The 19,742-nt window shown below is 43.2% G+C and overlaps 1 protein-coding gene across 1 annotated transcript in view; it reads left to right on the top strand.

Annotated features, from left to right (window-relative positions):
* The first annotated feature begins 486 nt into the window (after window positions 1-486).
* EIF2AK3 (eukaryotic translation initiation factor 2 alpha kinase 3) overlaps window positions 487-19,742 on the top strand; it is a 44,350-nt gene continuing 25,094 nt past the window's right edge. Inside the window, exons 1-2 of the mRNA XM_086464053.1 lie at window positions 487-749; window positions 7,523-7,652. Coding sequence (XP_086320179.1) covers window positions 487-749; window positions 7,523-7,652 — 393 coding nt within the window. The remainder of the gene's footprint in view (window positions 750-7,522; window positions 7,653-19,742) is intronic.

Below are 19,742 nucleotides of genomic sequence, written 5' to 3'. Positions count from 1 at the left end.
CACGGAGGAACAGCCACGTCTCCAGCCCGGCGGAGGGGCGGCCGGGAAGGGGCGTGGCCGTGCCTCCCGGCGCTCCAGTCAGCAGCACGTGTGGCGCGCCAGCTCCTCCAATCCCAGAGCAGGTCGGTGAATCATGCGCTTTCGATTGGTCGGAACAGCGGTAGGGAGAGGGGAAAGAGCGGCATGACTCCAATTGGCTCGGCGGCTCTGTTGACAAACACCGCTCCTTCCCGCTCTCGCCAATCAAGGCGAAGCGGCGAGCGGAGCGGCGTGGCGCCCGCCCAATAGGCTCCCCCTCCGCCGCGAAGGGGCGGGCGGCGGTGTCAGGGGCGGTTGCGCGCGGAGTGCCGGTACGTGGCGGGCCAGGCGGGCGGGGCGCGGGGCGGGGCGCCGCGGGGAGGGCTGCGGCGGGCGCCCATTCTGTGGCGGCGGCGGCAGCGTTCATGTCCTAACGGCTGGTGGCGGCGGGCGAGGCGGGGCCCCTCCATGCGGGGGCCGCGGTGCCGCAGCGCTCTGGCCGCCTTCACGTTGTTGGTGCTGTTCGGGGTGGCGGCGGGCGGCCCGGAGCCGCCGCCGGGCGATGCCGCGGCTGTGGAGGCCGCTTTTGGGTTGGGGGCGGCCGCCGCTCCCGCCGCTTTGCCGGCCGGTTCCGCTGACGTGACGGTGGAGGATGATGAGGCCGGTGTGGCCCCCGCGGCGCCCGGCGAACAGGAGCCTGAGGAGAGCGGAGAGGCCCGGACCGGCGGGAGGTGGGTGCGGGGGGGCGGGTGTCGGTGACTGGGCTGAGAGTCAGTGCCTGGGCCTGCCGAGGGGGAGGCCGGCTGTCCGGCTGAGGGGTCAGCGCCTGGGGGTGCTGGAGGGCGTTCGGCCGGCTGGGCGAGGGGTCAGTGCGTGGGGATGCTGGGGAGGGGGTTAACACCCGGTTTGGGGGTGTTTGGCGGGGCCGGTACCCGGGGCGGGGGTCAGTGCCTCAGGGGAGAAGGGGGCAGCGTCCAGGGTCTATGTCTGGGGGTGCTGGGAAGGGCGGGGGGGGCTATGTCCAGGCTATGAATGGGCAGCTGGGGGTGCTGGAGAGGGGCGTTGTGTGTGTGGGGGGGGGGTTTAGGCTCGGAGGGGTGCGCAGCAGGGGAATAGCGCTTGGGAGGGTCGGGGGGATTGAGTGGGAAGAGCGGAGGGGGGAGGCGGGAGAGTTGGGCTGTGGGTTGTTGTTGGGGGGAGCGGGGCGTTGGGAAGGGGGGTGCGTGGAGAAACCAGGGTGCCGCAAGGCAGTGCGTGAGGTTGGGCCGTGGGGACAGGCGCGGGGAAGGTGGGGGGAGAGGGGAAGGGCTGGAAGAGGCGAGTCCCGAGATGGGGCTGGAGGCAGCGCTGCAGGGATGGGCAGGCTGGACAGAGGGGCGAGGGGGCGGCTGTGGCAGTAAGAAGAAGGTGCTTCGGGACCTCCCCATCACCAGGGGTATTTCGGGACCTCCCCCCCCCGCTAAGGTACTTGTTCTTTTCTGTGCTTGTTAGTAAGGGGAAAGAGTGTCTTAATTCTTAAACAAATAAGCTGCCCGATGTCACGCTATGTGGCGTTTGGCCAGTCTGCTTACCCTGCTCAAACCGAGTCTCCATCCCTTTCTTGACCTGTTACCGGGCGGCAGTGCCGTGCCTGCGGGAAGGAGACCCGAAAGCACTGCATCTGGAGTCTAAACTCTTTCTAACACCTGCAACTCGCAGCCCTTCAGAGCATCGTATCCCTTTCTGTCATCTTTTCTTTTTCTTTCAAAGAAAACACAGTTCTCTTGCGTACTTAATTGTCTGTTAAACACAGACACTGGTCTATGCTTGAGGGACAGCCAAACATGCAAGACAAATTGCCGAACAAGTTTCAGAATATAATAAGGGGAAATAAAATACCTTAATAACTGCATGTGGCAAGAAGCTCTGGCAAAAGGAAGATTTTAATGAATGACTCAAGTGCAGAAATGTTACTGAGCTGTTCCCAGTCTGTTTCTGAATTGGCTGAGAAAGATGAGGTGATAAGCCACAGCCAGAGTTGAAAGGAAGAAGAGCATGACTAAATGCCTGCTATAATTTAGAGCGTGTTCTAAAAATGAAAAGCCCGAAGCTTTTCTGTTGGTATGCCCCGAGCATTGGCTTAGAGGAAGAAACTGGCTGGTAACCTGGCATCCTGTTTTCTCTGAGGAAAATCTAATTCACTGATTAGCAACAGGATCATTGTTTTGTGTGTCAGGTCATCAAAAATCCTATCTAGTGTATTACAATTCTACTGTATTCAGTTTGTAATAAGATCTTCCCTTATTTAGCCCTGAAAATATTTAAAAATGAGTTTCCTGTTTGACTACTACAGTTAAGTAAAATACACTAAAGATGTTCAGTTTTGTAATTTAAGCTCGAGATTAAATGTAGCTGTTCTCTAATTGATTACTGCATAGGAATAGATTTGCTGTCATCGAATAAAAATAGAATGGCTGCCTGGCTGTAGAATTTGCCTGCATTTCTTTAATTTTTTCATCTGTGTTTGTGGGATCTCTGCTCACCTCAGCTAATTGTTCTTCAGCAATAAAATATCCATGTAATGTGACAGGTCAATATAATCTGAAAAAAATCCAAAACCCAAACCCCAGCTGTTTTTGCTGCAGGCAAATTAATGTAATCATCTTGGTTTTGTGGATTTTTTTGTTTCCTAGAAGAAAATGTGAGGGTTAGTGAATTACCGTGCTCTTTGCAAGCAAACACGCAGGTTTTGAAATTTGAATAGCTGTTTAGAGTGCAAGTTTGACAAACAGCTGTATTTGCAGTGTCCCAAAAGGCTTTTGAGGGTTGAGGGTATTGGGGTTGGTTTGGTTTTTTTGAACTGAGACAGGAATAGTGGTAAGTGTTGTACCAAAAATGATGGTAAGTTCTGCTTTGTTTTTGTAACAAAAACAACTTCTTTGAATAAATGCAAAGCTTTTGCGTGGTGAAAGTGAGTAGATGAGCTTTATCAGTGTTCCTTCTTTATCTTGTTTACATCTTCCCTTGCAGTCTTAGCCCTTCTGTTCATAGGTAAATCAGATCCTTCTCTTCTGCAAAGTAGAACAGGGCTGTGCTCAGGCCACCTGGTCTCAAAAAGTGGCCTGTGTTCATGATATGACATAAACAATAGTTTTAAGGCCCAGGACTGGCCTTTTGTCAATGTATGGGGAAGTTTGTAAGGCCCAGGACTGGCCTTTTGTCATTGTATGGGGAAGTTTGTAGTAGATGTTTTGCATAGTTTCCAGGGGGAACACTCTAACTGTGCTTCAATAACAACCTTGTGTCTGTGAGAGAAAGATGATAGGAAATGGTAAGAAAATATTTTATTTAACTGTAGAGGCTGTTTGTAGAATGTCAGGGTGGGGGAGATGTGTCCAGATGTGTTTTCATATTGACAAAATGCAAATAAAATCTGACTATATAGTATAAGTGTAGTCTCTGACAGCTGCTCTGATTATGGATGTGCCATGTTGTACTGGCCCTTTGCTTTAGTCCTCCTGCTGGCCATCTATAAGGGCCCAGAAGGGATTGTCTTCTCCTCCATTACTTGGTTCATAACATGTTCTGGAGCAGCAGCTAGAGGGAAGGTCAAGTGCATAAGTATCTTTATTAGTTTACTGATGTTCATTTCTCAGATGTGTGGTTGATGGATCCTGGGATTACAGTAACTGCCTAGTTTGGAGCGATTCCTTTCTGTATCTTCGTTCTGGTCCAGGCTTGTGGAGGCTGTTGCAATTCCAGTTTTGGGTTGGTCGGTTGGTTTTTTCCTTCTCTGAGTATCTGTGTGATGTGATTCACTCCCTAGTATAGTCAGTGATTTGCTTTCTGCAAATGTCTTGACGTTTCAGGAATCCGCAGCCTTGGTGCTGTTTGTCTCTATCCTCCTCGCTTCCTTGGCAATTTATAGACTTTTTTACCTTTGACCTTAAATTGGGTAATATTTTGTGTTTTGTGTGGGATGGTATGCAGAATTGAGGTCTGGTTTGGTAGCGTTCTTGGAAAACTTGTATGTCATTGGAAGCTGGCTTTTTTGGTCAAGGTGAGCTTTAAGCTTTACCCCAGTCAGGAGGTGATGCTGATAAAGCCAGTGATAAGGTGTTGTTTTGTAGAGAATAACAGAGTTTGTCAGGCTTAACCAAATTAGAAGCTAATGCAGGAATTCCTTTTCCTTACAACTTGTCGATTAGGTGTCCCAAAGATGCATCCACAATATTGTGATTCTTGTTCAGTGCGGTGGAATTGCAGGCACAGTCCTAACCTCTTCAGCCAGCACAGGCTTGCAAAGAGATGGCTAAAAGGATGGCTCTTTATTCTTGAATCGTGGCCGTGTTCTACTGGTGTTTGCAGGAATTTGCTGTAAGAACTGAGCATAATACGCTACAGTAAACTTATGGTAGTACTGTGGGATGGCAAAAAGTAAGTTGCCTGCCTGTTTTTAATCTCTGAAATAGTTTCTTGAAGTAGTTGCCTAAATTGCTTTTATCAGAATGTGTTAATCTAGTGCTTGTGATTAGAATACCTGAAGGATGGGAAGGTCTCTTGTCACCACTTCTTACTTGGCATGCAAAGCTGCAAGCAGTGGAATCTCACACAGAAAGGGGGGAAACTTGAAAAAAGAGAAATCTGACAGTGTGAAAGTGTAACACCTGCATGGGTCTAGGGTACATGTAGACGGATTGCAGGTCTTGTACAAATTACAGTTCAAGTGACAGAATTTTCACTTACAGGAGTCGATCAGAGATGGGGAGAAAATACATTAAGATTATAATTTATAGGAAAGTAGAAGAAGGAAGTAAGGATTTTATTACAAGAGTAAGGATTTTATTACAAGAGTAAGGGTTTTTAGCAGGTTTTTTTTCTGACATATAGGATTATTGTTGAACAAGATGAAGATGGGACAGGAAACATGACTGTTTAGTTCAAAATGAGGCACTTATTAAAAAAGCAGAGAAATGAATGCTTTTCTGGCACCAAGTTCCAGTTCTACAGGTAGCCACGTGCAAGATTTAGCTATAAACCAATCCAATCCTGTTCCTATGTCTCATCAAAGTGTTTGCTCAGTAGGTGGAGTTTGTGAAACAAAGTCCATTATAGAGCTGGTGGCCAAGGAGACTAAGAGAGAGTACCACTGCACCCAAGAAAAGTCAGGGTTGTTAGGGTGTGCAGAAGCGGTTGGTTAAACCAGTTTCTCAAAGTGTGTGCTGTTGGTCCAAAGGTTCCCTCTGATGGCACGATTTCTGTTTTCGCTTCCCTCCACCCCACCCGCCCCTTTCCTATTTGGCTAAACTTAAAATGTAAGTGTGGCTACACCACGGTTTGGGTGACCAGAGGTCATGATGAAGATACGGATTCCAAAACCGCTGTCTTGGGTGGCAGTGGCAAAGCTTAAATAATGAGAGAACTCTGGGGGAAGGTTGAGGTTTGCATCTGGTCAGGAAAGATAATATGGAAAGGTAAGATAGAAAGGCATAAAGCATCTGTTACTTGAGGGAGAAAAGCGAGAAGGATTAGATAAAGGAAAACAATGACAGTAGATGGGAAGGAAACATTTCACAGTGTGATTTTAGGATTTGTCTTCTCTACAGTGTTACTGCCAAAATTCCCTCTGTTCTAGCTACATTTCTACCTTTTTTCAATAATGTAGTTGTCAGCTGGATCAACGTAAAATTTAAATAGACCCACTTGGAATAATATTTTTATGCAATGCTAGACTGCTTCAGATAAATTGCTTTACCATAAAGATTACCAAACAGATTCTGTTAAATGTGTGTCCAAGGCCTTTAGTGTGTGAGCACTTGTTTATGGTGCTGAGAATAGATAGTCTCCTGCAATCTGGTTTATTATTAACCTGGTCTTGGGTTCTGTACAGTTGGAATAATTGTATGTACTCAGTTCATAAAAACTCATGTATTCTACCGTTCAAATATTTGCACAATTGGTATTTTTTTTAACAATTGCTTGAACTAAGCTTTTAGCCGAGTGTGGTGCTTGGCCACCTTCACAAGCAGGAGCTGCTACATTGGTTTTGGTACAGGTTAAAGACACATTTTGTTTTCTATTTATTAACAGTAATAGTGCCATAGTACAATATAAGGTCCAGTAAAATATGTGGGTTACTTTTACATGTAAAACTGCAACGTTTTAAATCACCTTTGTCATAAGTGATGTGATAAGCTGCTATCCTTGAACATGTTTTTAAGATCATGATTTTAGTTTTTTCCCTTTTTAAAGAAAAACAATAGCCCCCCATCATTCTCAACTTCAGCTTACTACACTGTTAACTTTGGACAAGTGAATATATTTGGTGTCAGTTCTGCACAATAATTTGGTGTCCTTTATTGTTTAAAGTAATGATTCCTATACATGTCTGTGTGTGCATTACTACTTCCCTGCCCTTTCACCCTCCCCTGAAAACAGTTAATCACCCCATCAGGTTTATTTGCACAAGTCCTTACTCTCATTGAAAACAACGTCTATAAAGGTCCTTCTGGGTCACTAGATCCAGCCCCCCTCAGTGCAAGCAGTCTGTAAAGCAATCAAGCTCTACTCCCACAGCCTTTGAAGAGTGGTGAACCTGCTACAAGCCAAAACTGCTGGCACATCTCAGCTTTTTCAGGTCAGAGTGAAACAATCTTGAAGGAAACAAAGGCCCTTCAAAAATATCTTGTCAGTGTTTTGTCTCTGACGTATTGTTTAGGCGTTTTTTTTGTTTGTTTTTGGCTTGCCTTTTTTTTTTTTTTGCATTTTAATGCTTGAATTCTAGCCCAATCAGAAATGCTTATTCTAATTGTACTGCTGTGTAAGAAACAAGATTTACTAAAATCTATGAGCTTCAGGTGCTGTGGAAATCAACAGCTAGCCTGCCATTACCATGTATCCCCAGACAGGTAGGCTACTTAGCCTAAGCCGCGTAAGATTGCTTGCTTTGTGTCTGGGGACATTGGAGGTTGTTTCTGGTGTCCAGTGTATACCTTAGGTGAGACTTGGTTTATTCTGAGTCTTGTCAAATCTCCAGGATTGTGCTGTTTCATCCAGAGGTGTTGGAAAACTTAGTTGCAACTTAATATTTCTTATGGACTGATTTGCTGGGTTAATAGTTTCAGGTTTAGGTTGTTTTGAAAAGACGTATTAAAGATCAGTGTGGGAGGGACTGGAAAAAAATAGGATCTGTACTGTTCATATAAATATCTCAAAAGAAGATGATCTCATTCAATGTTGTAGTGGTAACACCTGCATGTGGGAGCAAAAAGCCAACTATCTTCCCCTGAAACTGAACTCTGGAAGTATCTTATAGCATGTAAACTAGTTTATGACATCCAGCCAGAGACTTCAACTTTTCTAGTCTCCTGTTGGTCTAGGTAGAGCTATCCAGTTAAATTGCTGTTCTGCAGAATATATAGACTTAACTTTAAAGTTGGAGTTGCACTCTATCAAATATAGAAAGCAGCTAGTCAATAAACTCCATACGGCTGTAGTTTTGACTGTGAACACTTCCAACTTGCAGATCTCTAGTAATTATCAGCACTTTGGATGGACGAATTGCTGCACTGGATCCAGAAAACAGTGGGAGAAAACAGTGGGATCTGGATGTGGGATCAGGTTCTCTTGTGTCATCCAGTCTCAGTAAACCAGAGGTAAGGCTTAACCTCTTTCCTGACTAAATCTTTAAAACCATAATTTCCTGTAATAAAATGAATGCGACTTCTTCCATGTTTGATAGATGGTTAATAATGCAGCAAACTTGGTACGGATAAAGTTTGGTGGCTATTCTCAAACTTGGTTTTGGAGTGCTTGCTTCATGTTGCCATTTCAAACTAGACTGTGTCAGCATTTTAGTCGTGCGATTGACCTATGTGATAACTATCCAACTAGATGATGTAACTGAGTTTGGGAATTGTATGTAATTGCTGAGTGAAAACAAGTTACTTGTGATTTGAAGCAAATGAGAGGATCATCTGCTTTGTATTACTAGAGTATGTTTTGGCAAGTATGGTGTTTTTTCCCCCCTGGAGAAAAAGCATAAGTCGTTGTGACTTAATAAATGAACAAAGGATTTGTTTTGGTTTTGTTTGGTTTTGGATGCTTTTTTTTTCATACTAGATAAGCAGGCTGCCTATGAAATAGGACGTGTTAGCAATGAAATAGTGCTGAAGGTCACCCTGAAGTACTGAGTGGTAAAGAGTTGCATCACTTCTTCATAATGAACTGTAAGAAGGAAATCTAAAGAATTAAGTTTCTTGTTTGGTGCTGTTTCCATGATCAGTTTGAATAAACTTCAGCTAGAAATTAAAAGGAAGTTTTTTGCCCACTTTTTTTTTTCCCCTGTGCTGAAGTGAGATCCATGAGTCATTCTCTCCTAGAATTAGGAGGAATAAATATACCAAGTAAGAGGTAGTTTGTGGTGATGACAAAGTGCACTGTCCTTCGCTGTCATGGATGGTTGGATTTGATGACCAGTCCTGTATCATGCTTTCGCATGTTGAGCATTGGAGAATGAAAGTTGAATTCAGGGGGAATCGCACTGTACGAGCTTCTTGCTTGTGGTTGTTTATTGCTGTCTGTTTACAAGACCTCTGTTTCAGTATATGGAAGTCTAAGGAAAGAGTTGGTCTGTTGCTGTGGTAGTGTATGAGAGCTCATACTCAAAAGTAACGTGAATATTAACTCATGTTCCTTTGTTTCCGAGAGAGAATTTTACTTATGGGTGCAACTTTTTGAGACTTGTTCAGATGTATTTTTGTGTTCAAGAAAAATTGCTGTAGTAAAGAACTTTCCTCTAAAAAATACGTTCTAGAGCAGAATCAAAAAGCATATGAAAACTGTAAAGAGCTCTGTAAAGAGGAAGGTGTCAGTTACAAACAGTGGTCCTTCACAAAGTGTTCAATGCTAGATACTTAAAATATTGGTCTGTTTTCTGTTGCTGCAAATAGCTTCTGACGACTGCCGTGAAAATGGAACCACCAGTTATAACACACACATTTGAAATCTGTGCAAATATACATTTTATTTTTCAGTACAAATTAAAACATGAGCCCAGGTTTTTAAAGATTTTGAGAACGCAGGCATTAAATACTATAGAAGCGGTTTTGCACATCTAGATTTTGTCACTTGACTGGTCTGTCCAGAGTTTTGATCTTCTTCCAGTGTGGTATGACTCTAGAATCTAAAGGTTGGTGCTTAGGCAATGAAAATTGTAGCTTGTTCATGCAATATTTAATTCCCTACAAGTTAGTAGGTTGTAGGAGTCATAAAAACTTCTAAAGAGCATTTGTTATGCATATAGGAAGTTTTCAGATGGGCTTTCAAATTGTTTTTTCAAATTGGCCAAAGACACTGATGGATTTTGGCAGTTAAGATGCAGAGCCTGCGAGAGAACTAATTTTGGAAGTAAAACTTCATTCTGGCCTTTAGGAAGCCATTAAGTGTTATGAATATAGGCCTTTTTACACTTACCGTTATGTAAACAAATGCTGTTGAGATAAAACAGAATTTAACAAGAAACAAAAGTGATGGATACTCCAAATAAGCTACACTTTTAAATATGTAAATGTTTAATCTGCTGTCAGCATCAGCTGAAAGACTGCATGCAGTGAATGTAGACATACTTGAGTGAGTAATTGGCCTCATTAAATTTGTTGGGACAATTCTGTTTTGGGTCAAAGTATTAAGATCGTTAAAGTCTCAGAGTCTGTAACCTTCCCACTGTATTTCCTCTCTGGATTGGGCGTGTGGCATGTGAAGTTTTACTCTCTCTAACTCTTGAGGCTTTTTCTTCCTCCTCCAACATTTTTGAGGTAAAAGAGGTCTCTGTGCCTGCAACCACAATATTATCTTCATAAAACAGTACCGTTATGTAAGCTGTTAACCAACATCTTCTTGTAAGAAATGGCTAATGAAAAACTTTTTTTTTTTCTGTGCTGCACTTGCAGCATTAAAGATTTTGTGTTCTTTCAGAGTGAGGAAAGTGTGTGCTGCTGCGTGTTAATTGTTTTGATGAGGTTTTTTTTTAACTATCTTGGGTGAGAGTGCAATGAACTGTAGTTCCAGGTCCTGGTGCAAAAGCATCAATTTAATTTCCAAGTGCCTTTTAAGAAAAGCCATTAGATCTCCAAACTTTCAGTGTTCAATAGAACTGTAGTTACTTCCTTTGCCTAGCCATAAAATGTCAACCTGACTGTCTGGAGCTCGTGTGTTAATTAGGAAAGTGAGGTAGTAAAATTTCAAATGTTCCAGCAGCTCTGTCAAACACTTCAGATCTTGAAACTACTGCTTAAGACAGTGACAAGTGAGATGTTCATCATTTGTCATGTGAGCAGATCAATTAGAAAGGAAAGGCTGCTGAACTACTAATTGTATGTGTGTATAGGATGGTAAAACTCCTCATTCCTTGGCTCTAAGCTCCAACATAAACAACCATGGTCAGGGTGCCAGTGCTGAAAAGGTGTGACTCTGCGTTTCAGTCTTGCGCGTATGAATTTAAAAACTTTATTTCCCTATCCATTGTGTTAACATGAAAATCACTTCTCTGTAATAGCTGTATTGTTTACAACTCCAAGATTTCTTGTTACTTGACGTAAAGCTTGCTTGCTGAAGTTCAGGGTAGACTCAGTCAATCTTGGCTTTTCTAAAAAGGAGCTTACTTTAAAGAGTAAAGGGTTTTCATTAAAAACTTAGCTTTATAATTAATACGTTGTCCGTGTGTAAGACCGAAGAGACTACTTTTTGGAAGAATCAGCCTGTTAAAATAATGATGCTTAATCATAGTGAAAATAGAGAACTGTCTCTCAAGCAGTGGAAATGGTTCATAGCACATCACTGAGACTGTTGTCGTTTACTAACGAGAGTGACATGTCCTCCCACCTGCATAGCTTTATACCGAATTACTTAATGGGCTTCTGTCTGTCTTTTATGCGGATTTGTTATGGGAGAGAAATGAAAGTGTGAACTTGCCTGTATATTAAAATGGCTGGCTGGTTGTGGCTGGCGTGACTGATGGGGCAGTGGGAGGCTGGAGAAGATGGAGACAGAAGAAAAGCCTACTGTGGGCTGGATAAACGGTGGAGATACTCCTGTGGAAAAGCTGGTAGCTGATACTTGGTGAGAAAGGGGAGAATAAGTGGGTTACTTGGTGGAGATGATGTGAGAGTAACAGCTTGGAGATACATTCACGACTGACACGATTTTTCTTTGCACTGTCAGGAAGGCTGCAGGGAGTGCAGCCTCGTGGGGCAGCTCTAGTCGTGGTGGTTTCAGTGCTGTGGGCAGAGGCTGCACTGGGATGTACCCGATAAACAAGTAGCTGCATTGGCTCATGATGTGGCTGTTGCAGACTAATCCCTAAGTAAGCATCTTATTTCCTTATTTGAGAGATTTGGGATCATGGGACAAAATAAGTTTCAGTCCACAAGGCTGACATTTGTAGCAGTCACAGTAAATATACCACTGTATACTGGAAAAATGAAATAATTGGGTTATGTCCCGTCACAAAATCTGTTAACAACCTTATCCCTCTAAAAGCTCTCAGTATCTTTGAACTGTATTGTATAGATACTAGATTCTTGCCACTTTTTATTGTGATAGCCACATAAAATAAACTTTACAAACTTAGACATCTGTGATCTTTTTTTGGACAAAAAGTGGCATGTTTTTGTGGAATAGCCCAGTATTATATTTTTTTTTCTTTCAGAGAAATGTGGAGATGCAAAGAAGTTTTATACTGAAGTCAGCTGAAAACTAACTGCATTGTAGGCGAAGTGAACCTATAGATCTCTTTAGCAGATTGTTCTTTTTCTGCCCTTTGGAGAGCACAGAGTGATGCTTAAAGCAGTGATTTGGGAAAGAGTTTTGAAATCTCCAAAGCTCCATTAGGGACATGATTTAATGTCCATTATGAATGTATTTTTCTTTTTTTTTTTTTCTCCTTCGCTTTATAAGCATCATAAAGAGTTTCACATTTTCAGTGCTGTGATTTCCCCAAAAGAAATATTGTGTTCTGCTGTGAAGTGTCCAGGTGCCTGGGAATCACTTTAAGGTACTGACTGCCTGCACTTCCCTTGACTGTGCACCCAGTCAAGCCAGAGAAGAGCCAAAAGCTGTCCTGAGTTGCTTTGGAAACACGGGAAGAAATTCAGTAACTCTCATCCTTGAGCTTCTTACACTTTGGTGCTAAAGAAAGTGCAAAACCCACACTTGAAGCCGGTCAGGGCAAGGCAAGAGGTCAAAACACCTTCTGAGGGGCTTGAATTGTGATTTCTGGATTCTTTTATGTGCCCTCCTAGAGCTTAAGGGAGGGTAAATAACTTAACAATCTCTTTCAAAGAGAAATCTTGTGACATCAGTTCTAGGCAAGTCACACCTGCCACTTAGGGCATCCCTGCAGCAGTGTTTTATTAGCCTGAATAAAAATAAGGTTTTTGTTCGGTCCATAGCTTTCTACTTCAGTTATTTTTTTCAGTTAAGTCACTGCCTGTAAATATCATCCAATGAAAAGCTGAGATATGTTTGTTTTGAGCTTGAGTGGGGAATGCTTAAGACAGGCTTGTTGGAGTACTTTCACTTGAAAGGTTATTATAGCAGCTATTGAATACAGTGCTGAATATTATGGATTTCTATTAAACCTGTATAAATTTGTTCTGACTCCGCTAACAGTCACTGGACAAACAAAAAGGCGATTTTGTTTCAAACTACACAAACATTCTGGGAAAATGGCATTCTCTCTGGATTCTGCTTAAAAATAAATGGCTCTATCTAGCTCACTGGTGTTAACCTTAACTTTTAATGTATTTCTGCATCTTAAAACATCTGGCATGGGACGACAGGGCAGCAACAGAAGCAATCTCCTGCTTAGCACTTGGAAGAGTCTTTGTGCACCAAACAGGCTGCTTGCAGGAGCAAATGCTGTGCAGTGGGGTCAGACCTCTGTATACAGAGAATATAGAGTTGATTCTCTTAAGCCTTAAAGCGTGTGCAAAACTTCCTAAAGCAAAGTTTTACTCCAGAAAGTAAAGAATAATGATGTATATAATAATTTAATGTATGTAATGTGTGATGTATGTAATAATTAAACTGTACTAAATGAAATACAAGATGTGGGAATTGATAACCACAATTTTGTTGAAGGTTCGAGGTGACCAGTTTAAAACTGAGAATGCTGTGTACTAAGAGATCCCATGACAGGTTATCAGTTGCCATCTCGATTCCTCTGCAGGGGAAGGAAATGTGATCCTGTGCTGCCTGCGGGTAGAGAGAGAGATATTAGTGTCTTAAACGGTCCTGGAAAAGCTCATAATGAATACGAAATGAGTGTCCAGAATTGTACTTCAAAGGAAGATAAATTCTAACTGCAATTGAGGCAGAGAAGGGCTATCAAGGGTTGTGGAGCCTGTGTTTTGCAAGAAGAGAATGGATGTGACTGCTCTTTAACTACATAGATGTATTATGATTCCTGATGGCAGAAACGGTTCTTTTCATTTCTGCTGCTGGAAACGTGCATGATGTGCATGGCCATAAAGAGGTGACAGGCTTAGGAAACTTGTTGAGTTTGTCAGAGTACAGATCTTTGCTGCTTTCTTTGTGACACAAAAAATACAATTCTACTGAAAACGTACTTCTAATGATGTTTAGTAGACGAAAAGTCATTGGCAAAAGACTGGCTGTTTTAAACTATTTGAATAGCTTGAAGTTGTGCTTTTCTGGGAAATGCATCCAAACTTTTTAATGTGAAGTGGTAAACCTGTGGAGGAGGAGGGGAATTGCTGATGGATGCCTAAGCTGAGTTAGTGGTTAGTGTGATGCAGCATGATGATTTCTGTCGAGGTGACAAGTACGGCTGTCGTCTTAGACAAGTGGTCTTGCGTATTTATTGAAACTGCACATCTTCAAAGACAGTCGTCTTGGTTCAATGTCTTGTTCAATTAAACAAAAGACTTCCTGTAACTGCAGCTTGGTGGCTTTCTTGATGATGCTTGATAAAGCTCTGATAAAGTGCTGACATGTGTCCTCTCACTTGTACTGTAAAGATGTTTCAGGGTTTGACAACTTCTGTTATGAGACACGTGGGAAGCTACAGAATGCGATCTTGTGGCTTGTATGATATCAGAGCTCTCAACCCCAGTCCTCACAAGTGATGCTCTGCCTCGAACAAAGCCAGGAAAGTGTCCCAGAGTCCCTCTGGGCTAATGTTTCTCACCAACTTTCGTCTGTCACACTGACAGACATGGTCAAAATGCATTGCTGCAAATCTTGGAAAGGACATTTACCATCAGCTCGCTGTCTCTAGGCTGTCTCTGTTGTTTAGTTATCTTTATAGTAGCTTGTGATTTAATTACATATGGTACACTGCATGTTTTGTATTGGCTGTTAAGCAGTTCTAGTGTGTACACATATTAAAATGCATCAGCTCTAGTAATGCCTAGACGAATACCTGTTTCATCACAGGGAATGGATAACTTAGGTATTTGGATCTCAGCTGCCCAAAACACAACAAAATGATTTACCCTAAAGCCTTTTTGAACTTTCAGCCTATCTCTGTTTCTGTAAAAGAAAGTGCCTGTTCCAAGTACTAAGCATTTCGGACCGTTTAGCAAATCATTCGTCTGGCAGCACGGCCACTGACATCTCATTTCCGACTTTCTTCAGGACTTTGTCCTCCGTGTGCAGGTAACTATTAATCTTTGTCAGGGTCGCTGCATGTTTCATAGACTCTGCTTTCTTTGTATCCCTGAAAGAGGAGACTCTGCGTTTGCCATGTTCTGCTCTCCTTCTGTGTTGTTCTCTCTTTTCCCTTAGGAGTTGCTCTGTGACTTAATTTTTTAAGAGATGTGGACCCTGTATACGTATCTAAAAATCCACCCTGTCCAGGCAGGGCCAGGGGAAGAAACACAAAAAGTCCAGCAGAGATCAGCTTAAATCCTGGACCCCTGAAGTGAAGCATTCTGCTATTGCCAGTTCTCCCTGTCTCTGAAGAGAAGCATGTTGCTTAGCTCCCAGGTGGTGCTATAGGAGCCCAGGTAGTCCCCAAAAGAGCCTTGGGGGGGCTGGGTGGAGATGGTGTCAGAGTTACAACGTTGTCTTAAAACGTCCCAAAGCTGCAACAGTACCAATGGTGGCTAATGAGCTTCTGTATAGGACCTCTTTCTGTAGAGGCAAGATTTTGTGTGATTTTAGTTTTCTTCGCTAATCTTCTTCCTTATGTGCTATTAGTTTTAAGGAGCTCAGTAACAGCAGCTCTGGTTTGTCTCAGAAAGGACTGCTCTTAAATTCCAGAAGACTGTTGCAGTCTTTTCTTTATTAATAAAACTTGCCATGTTAAGGAGGGGGATGGAATAATGTCAAAATAAAGTCTTTCTTAAAGCTCTGTGCACTTTTTTTATTATTATTATTAAGGAGAACAGTTTTTAAAAGTCTGTTACCATGGCAGCAGAGCAGGCTGGCATCTCTGTAGTCAAAACCCCAAGTCTTGTTTGACGATGATTAAAGTAACATTGGTATTTTAGTTTGCTAGCCTTCAGAAGAAGGGTTTGTCTGATTGCACAGCAAACAGTATTGGGGACCTGATTTCTTGTGAAGCTGGGGCAGTCTGGGTAACATGCTTTAGTTCCTCTGTTCCCTGCAGGGCTGCTCAAGAGAGGGCAGAGGACAAGTAGGTCTAATTCTTTTAAGGGCAAACTCAAGCTGAACAAGATACTGTGCCTCTGATCCTGGAAAGGAGAGTGTAATTCTCAAGCTACTGTGCTGCTGTCATCTGTTGCTTTTTACGCTGTTTGTGGAAAAGACAGTTTTGTGGGGACCCTGGTAGCTTACACCTGATCAGATTTTTAAGATCTGAAGTGTAGAATCACAACCGAGATATCAACTGTAGTAATTTATTAAAGTTGTTGGAAGGATGTTGCAGGTGTTGCTTTGAGGAGAGAGAATAAAAGGACTTTTCAAATGAGTCCTCTAGCACTCATCCAGGCGCAGAATGACAGCCTCACTTCGTGTGCTCATCATACACAAAATACAGGGCCATGAAAGTTACGTTTATGACTTGGCCTAGTCTTCTCTAAGCAATGAAAAATGGAATGGAAACTACCAGCTTGTGGAGTGTGGGGGATGGTGGAAGGAGAAGAAAGACGGTAGTAGGTAAAAACTTCTGTCATAAGGATCTTAACGTGCGCAGGGCGCCAGCTTTGGTCACTTGACCGATCCTGTGAACTGTTACTGGGTGAGCTGTGCAGCCTGATGGTAAAAATCATCCTGAAGTTTGAGAAGCATCTACACTTGCTGCCGCTGTGCGGAGTTGGTGTGCCCTTTCGGTGTGTCACACCCCAGCTGAGATGAAACTTATTTCTATGGAGTCTCTCATGTGCCGCCCTGGCACAGGCTGGCTCTTACCTCTTCAGAGGAGGAAGACCACATAATCCTGCTTCCATAAACTGCTCCATAAAATACTGATTCATCAGATGTCCAGGTGCAGCCTTTCTCACGGTGCTGATCCAGAAGACAGTCTGGGGACATACGCTGGTTAACAGAAGCAGGAGGTAGTCGGGAACCGGTATGCACTTTGTAAACAAGTGTAATGCTGAGATCAGAAACAACGGCATTCACGAGAGGAGGGTTTTTTTTTTCCCTAGACAAACCCAGCACATGTCTGGTGATATTTCCTGCTTCAGCTTCCTCGTTGCCCTTGAACAAGTCTCAGAAGGTCATTTTACTGATGTAAATCATGGACTCCACTTTGCAGTCAATTTTCTTCCTCCTTGGCTGGTTAAACTGCGCTGTATGCTCTGAAGAATACTTTGCTCTTTTTACCAGTGCTTTAGGCAGTAGAACAGCTTAACTCAATAGCCTTTGTTTTTCAAAAGATTGTATTGGTGCCTGGGTTTTTGTTCTCTTCTCAAGGAATCGGTGATGTTGTGGGTCTTGCAGAAAGTTTGAAGAAAAAATGCCTCCTTAGGCTCTGGTTGGTCCCTTCATCCCAGTGTACTTCTGTTTGATTAGGGTTTGCCTGTTAGTAATGGTATGCTGTCATCCTTGTAGTACCCTGTGCTTCAGGAATTCTGCAGGTAGCTGAAGGGAAAACAGATGAATTGACATCTTGAAATCTAAGCTGAGGAGGAGAAATAACCTCTTATACTGGAAAGAAGTCATGAACCAGTGCATCTGTGCAGATACCTCCCTGTGTGCATATCAAAAAAAGGGGCAAACAATGAATCAGTTCCAGACCAACCTGAACGAGGGACGTCTCAAGACCTTGCCCAGTGTGTGTGTGTATATCTCATCTGAAAAATCTGTAAACATTTATAGGAGGGATACCTGTATTACTATATGCCTGTGCATTTAAAAAAAAAAAAAAAAAGCGGAACGTATAATGATTGCTTTTTCTCTCCCAGATTTGTTTGTGCAGACTCTTGTTTCTACCCTTTAGAGTGAAGCTGCCATATGTGGCTTTTAATATGTTGCCTAGATTAAATTTAAAAGGGCTTAAAAGACACAGTTGTCGCTGAGAAGTACCTTTCTTAAGAACATGCCTGATGTTGGCTTTGATCCTGTTTGTTACAGTGATCCTATTGTAGAGATAATCATAGCAGAAAAAAAATTGTTACCCTTATTTAAGGTCATATAGGTTACTCTTAGTTAATTAGTAGCTGGAACGAAGCTCTTGCAGTTTATTGTAAGAGTCAGGTTTGAAAACCACAAGCTGCAGTGTTAGAAAAACATTAAAACATAACACTTCCTATTCTAAGGAGAAGATTTTACCTGGGCTTAGTTGTTTCCTTGGAGTTATTGGAAAGTCCAGCCCATCTGAAAACAATAATATCGACTGTTTTGGCACCAGATTTGTCTCAGGTGTGCCTGCATGTGAGCAGGCTTGATTTTTCTTCACATGATAAAGAGTGTTAGGCATGGGAAATGAATGTCACACTTGCTGTTGAACGGCTCGTGGAAGCTTTAGTACTTCAGTTTGTTTTGATCTCTGTTTACACGATTTTTTTCTTTTCTTTTTTTCTCCACTGCTATAAATCAGTAGCTTTCTTCCTGCACCGATCAACCTGCCATGGAACCTCGTGCGCGGTGCCCTCCTTTCCAGTAAAGAGTCTAGACAGCAAATTCCCTGGTAGCGTATGCCATTTCGGATCGTTATGCTTTTTTTTTTTGCTTTTTTTTTTTTGTGAAGGCTTTTTAGAAACTGCATTACCTCACCCGTCGGCCTGGAGATTGAGCAGCCAGCGCCGCTGATAGGGCTGCGGCACCCGCGCCGAGCCAATGGAGAACTTCGGCTTCAAACTCTTAATGAGCAAAAGAGCAGCCTCTCATTTAGGGCTCGATAGTTAATGGGGGGGGGGCTTTTTAAGTGTTAGTTCTGAAAGACAAGCCACTTAACAATTATGTGCCATATTGCTGACCAGTGAAGCTGAACAAATAGCTATTTACATTGACAGATCAGAGGAATGTGTAAGTGCGTCGTGGTAACCTACATTTTCTGTGCCAAGAGATTTGCAGCTGACTGCCTGGGTGACTCACTCCTTGGATTAGGAGATGAGGTAATGCTTTTGAGATACAGGGTGATGTCATTCCTTTACCTGAGCTGCATGCCGATGCTAGTTGCTAGTACTTTCAAGGAAAGTCCCTTTGCTGCTTCTGATGTACTAGAGAATGAGCTGCATAACTCGGATAGGAGTTGTTATTATTGATGTCCTTCTAAAGCCTCTGGCTAAACTGCTCTTTTAAATGCTGTCAGCACGAGCGGCCACAAATGCTTTTTGTTACGTGGGCACCTGCAAGTATGCACATTGGTATACCTGTCCCATTCTTCAAATAAAGCTATTTTAGTAAAAGACTGCCTTTGTGGTAATCAGGTGCAGTCCCTTGTCAGCACCATGTCGTGTAATCCCATTTATAGATAGATTAATCTCAGAAAAAGGTGGTGGATTTTTTTTTTTCTTTTCTGTTCTGTTTCTGTTGTGAAATACCACATTTTGATGGTTAGTAACTGAAATGTCTAGCTTGCACTTAGGGTCAGTTTAACCCCATGTGCTCGTGCTCTGGCATTGCCCTTCGGTGCAATAGCTCTTCCTACTGCCTCTGCTCCCTTTCCTGATGTCTCCATCGACAGCAATTGAGTCTTTTCTCAGCCTTTCTTTCCCAGTGTCACGCAGGACATTGTTGCTCCTGTAGGTGCCCTCGAGGTTGGGAGCACAGGCAGGTGATCAGCAGAGCTGACCGAAACAGGCTCATCTGTCCTCCAAAGGTTATGTGGACCGAGGTTTTAACAGATGAGCAGGCGTGTCCCACTGTCGGGGTATTTTGCAAGGCGTACAAGCCATGACCTGATTTGACCCATATCTTGGGAGTATACAAGTGTGTGCTGCTGAGTGAGCTTTACACGTGTTGGGAGTTTGGGCGTGTGGTTCCCAGAAACGGCCAACATTTTGCCTGTTATTTGCTAGTGGAAAATTTCCTACTCAGACCCTGGAGCAAGAACTTCAGGACAAGGGGAATACTTAAGGTGATGTGTGTCACGCTGTCCCCAGAGTTCCCCACCGAGAGTCCCCTGTGCTCAGCAGTGATTCCTGGGCACTTTGCACCGCTGCCTCCTCTCCTCACAAAGGGACGGGGTGGTCTGCAGCCCTTGGGGCATGGCACGTTACAGAGCCATTGCGGTTGTGGCTGCCAGCAAATGTCTGAACTTGCCAGCGGGTGTCTGGCTGCCACTGGCACGCGTCTGGTTTGACCACGCTGTG

This window comes from Leptosomus discolor, chromosome 4 (assembly GCF_034619465.1).
Source record: "Leptosomus discolor isolate bLepDis1 chromosome 4, bLepDis1.hap2, whole genome shotgun sequence".
NCBI lineage: Eukaryota > Metazoa > Chordata > Aves > Leptosomiformes > Leptosomidae > Leptosomus > Leptosomus discolor.
The sequence above is the reverse complement of the archived record's forward strand: the minus strand, read 5'-3'. Positions and strand labels throughout refer to the sequence as shown.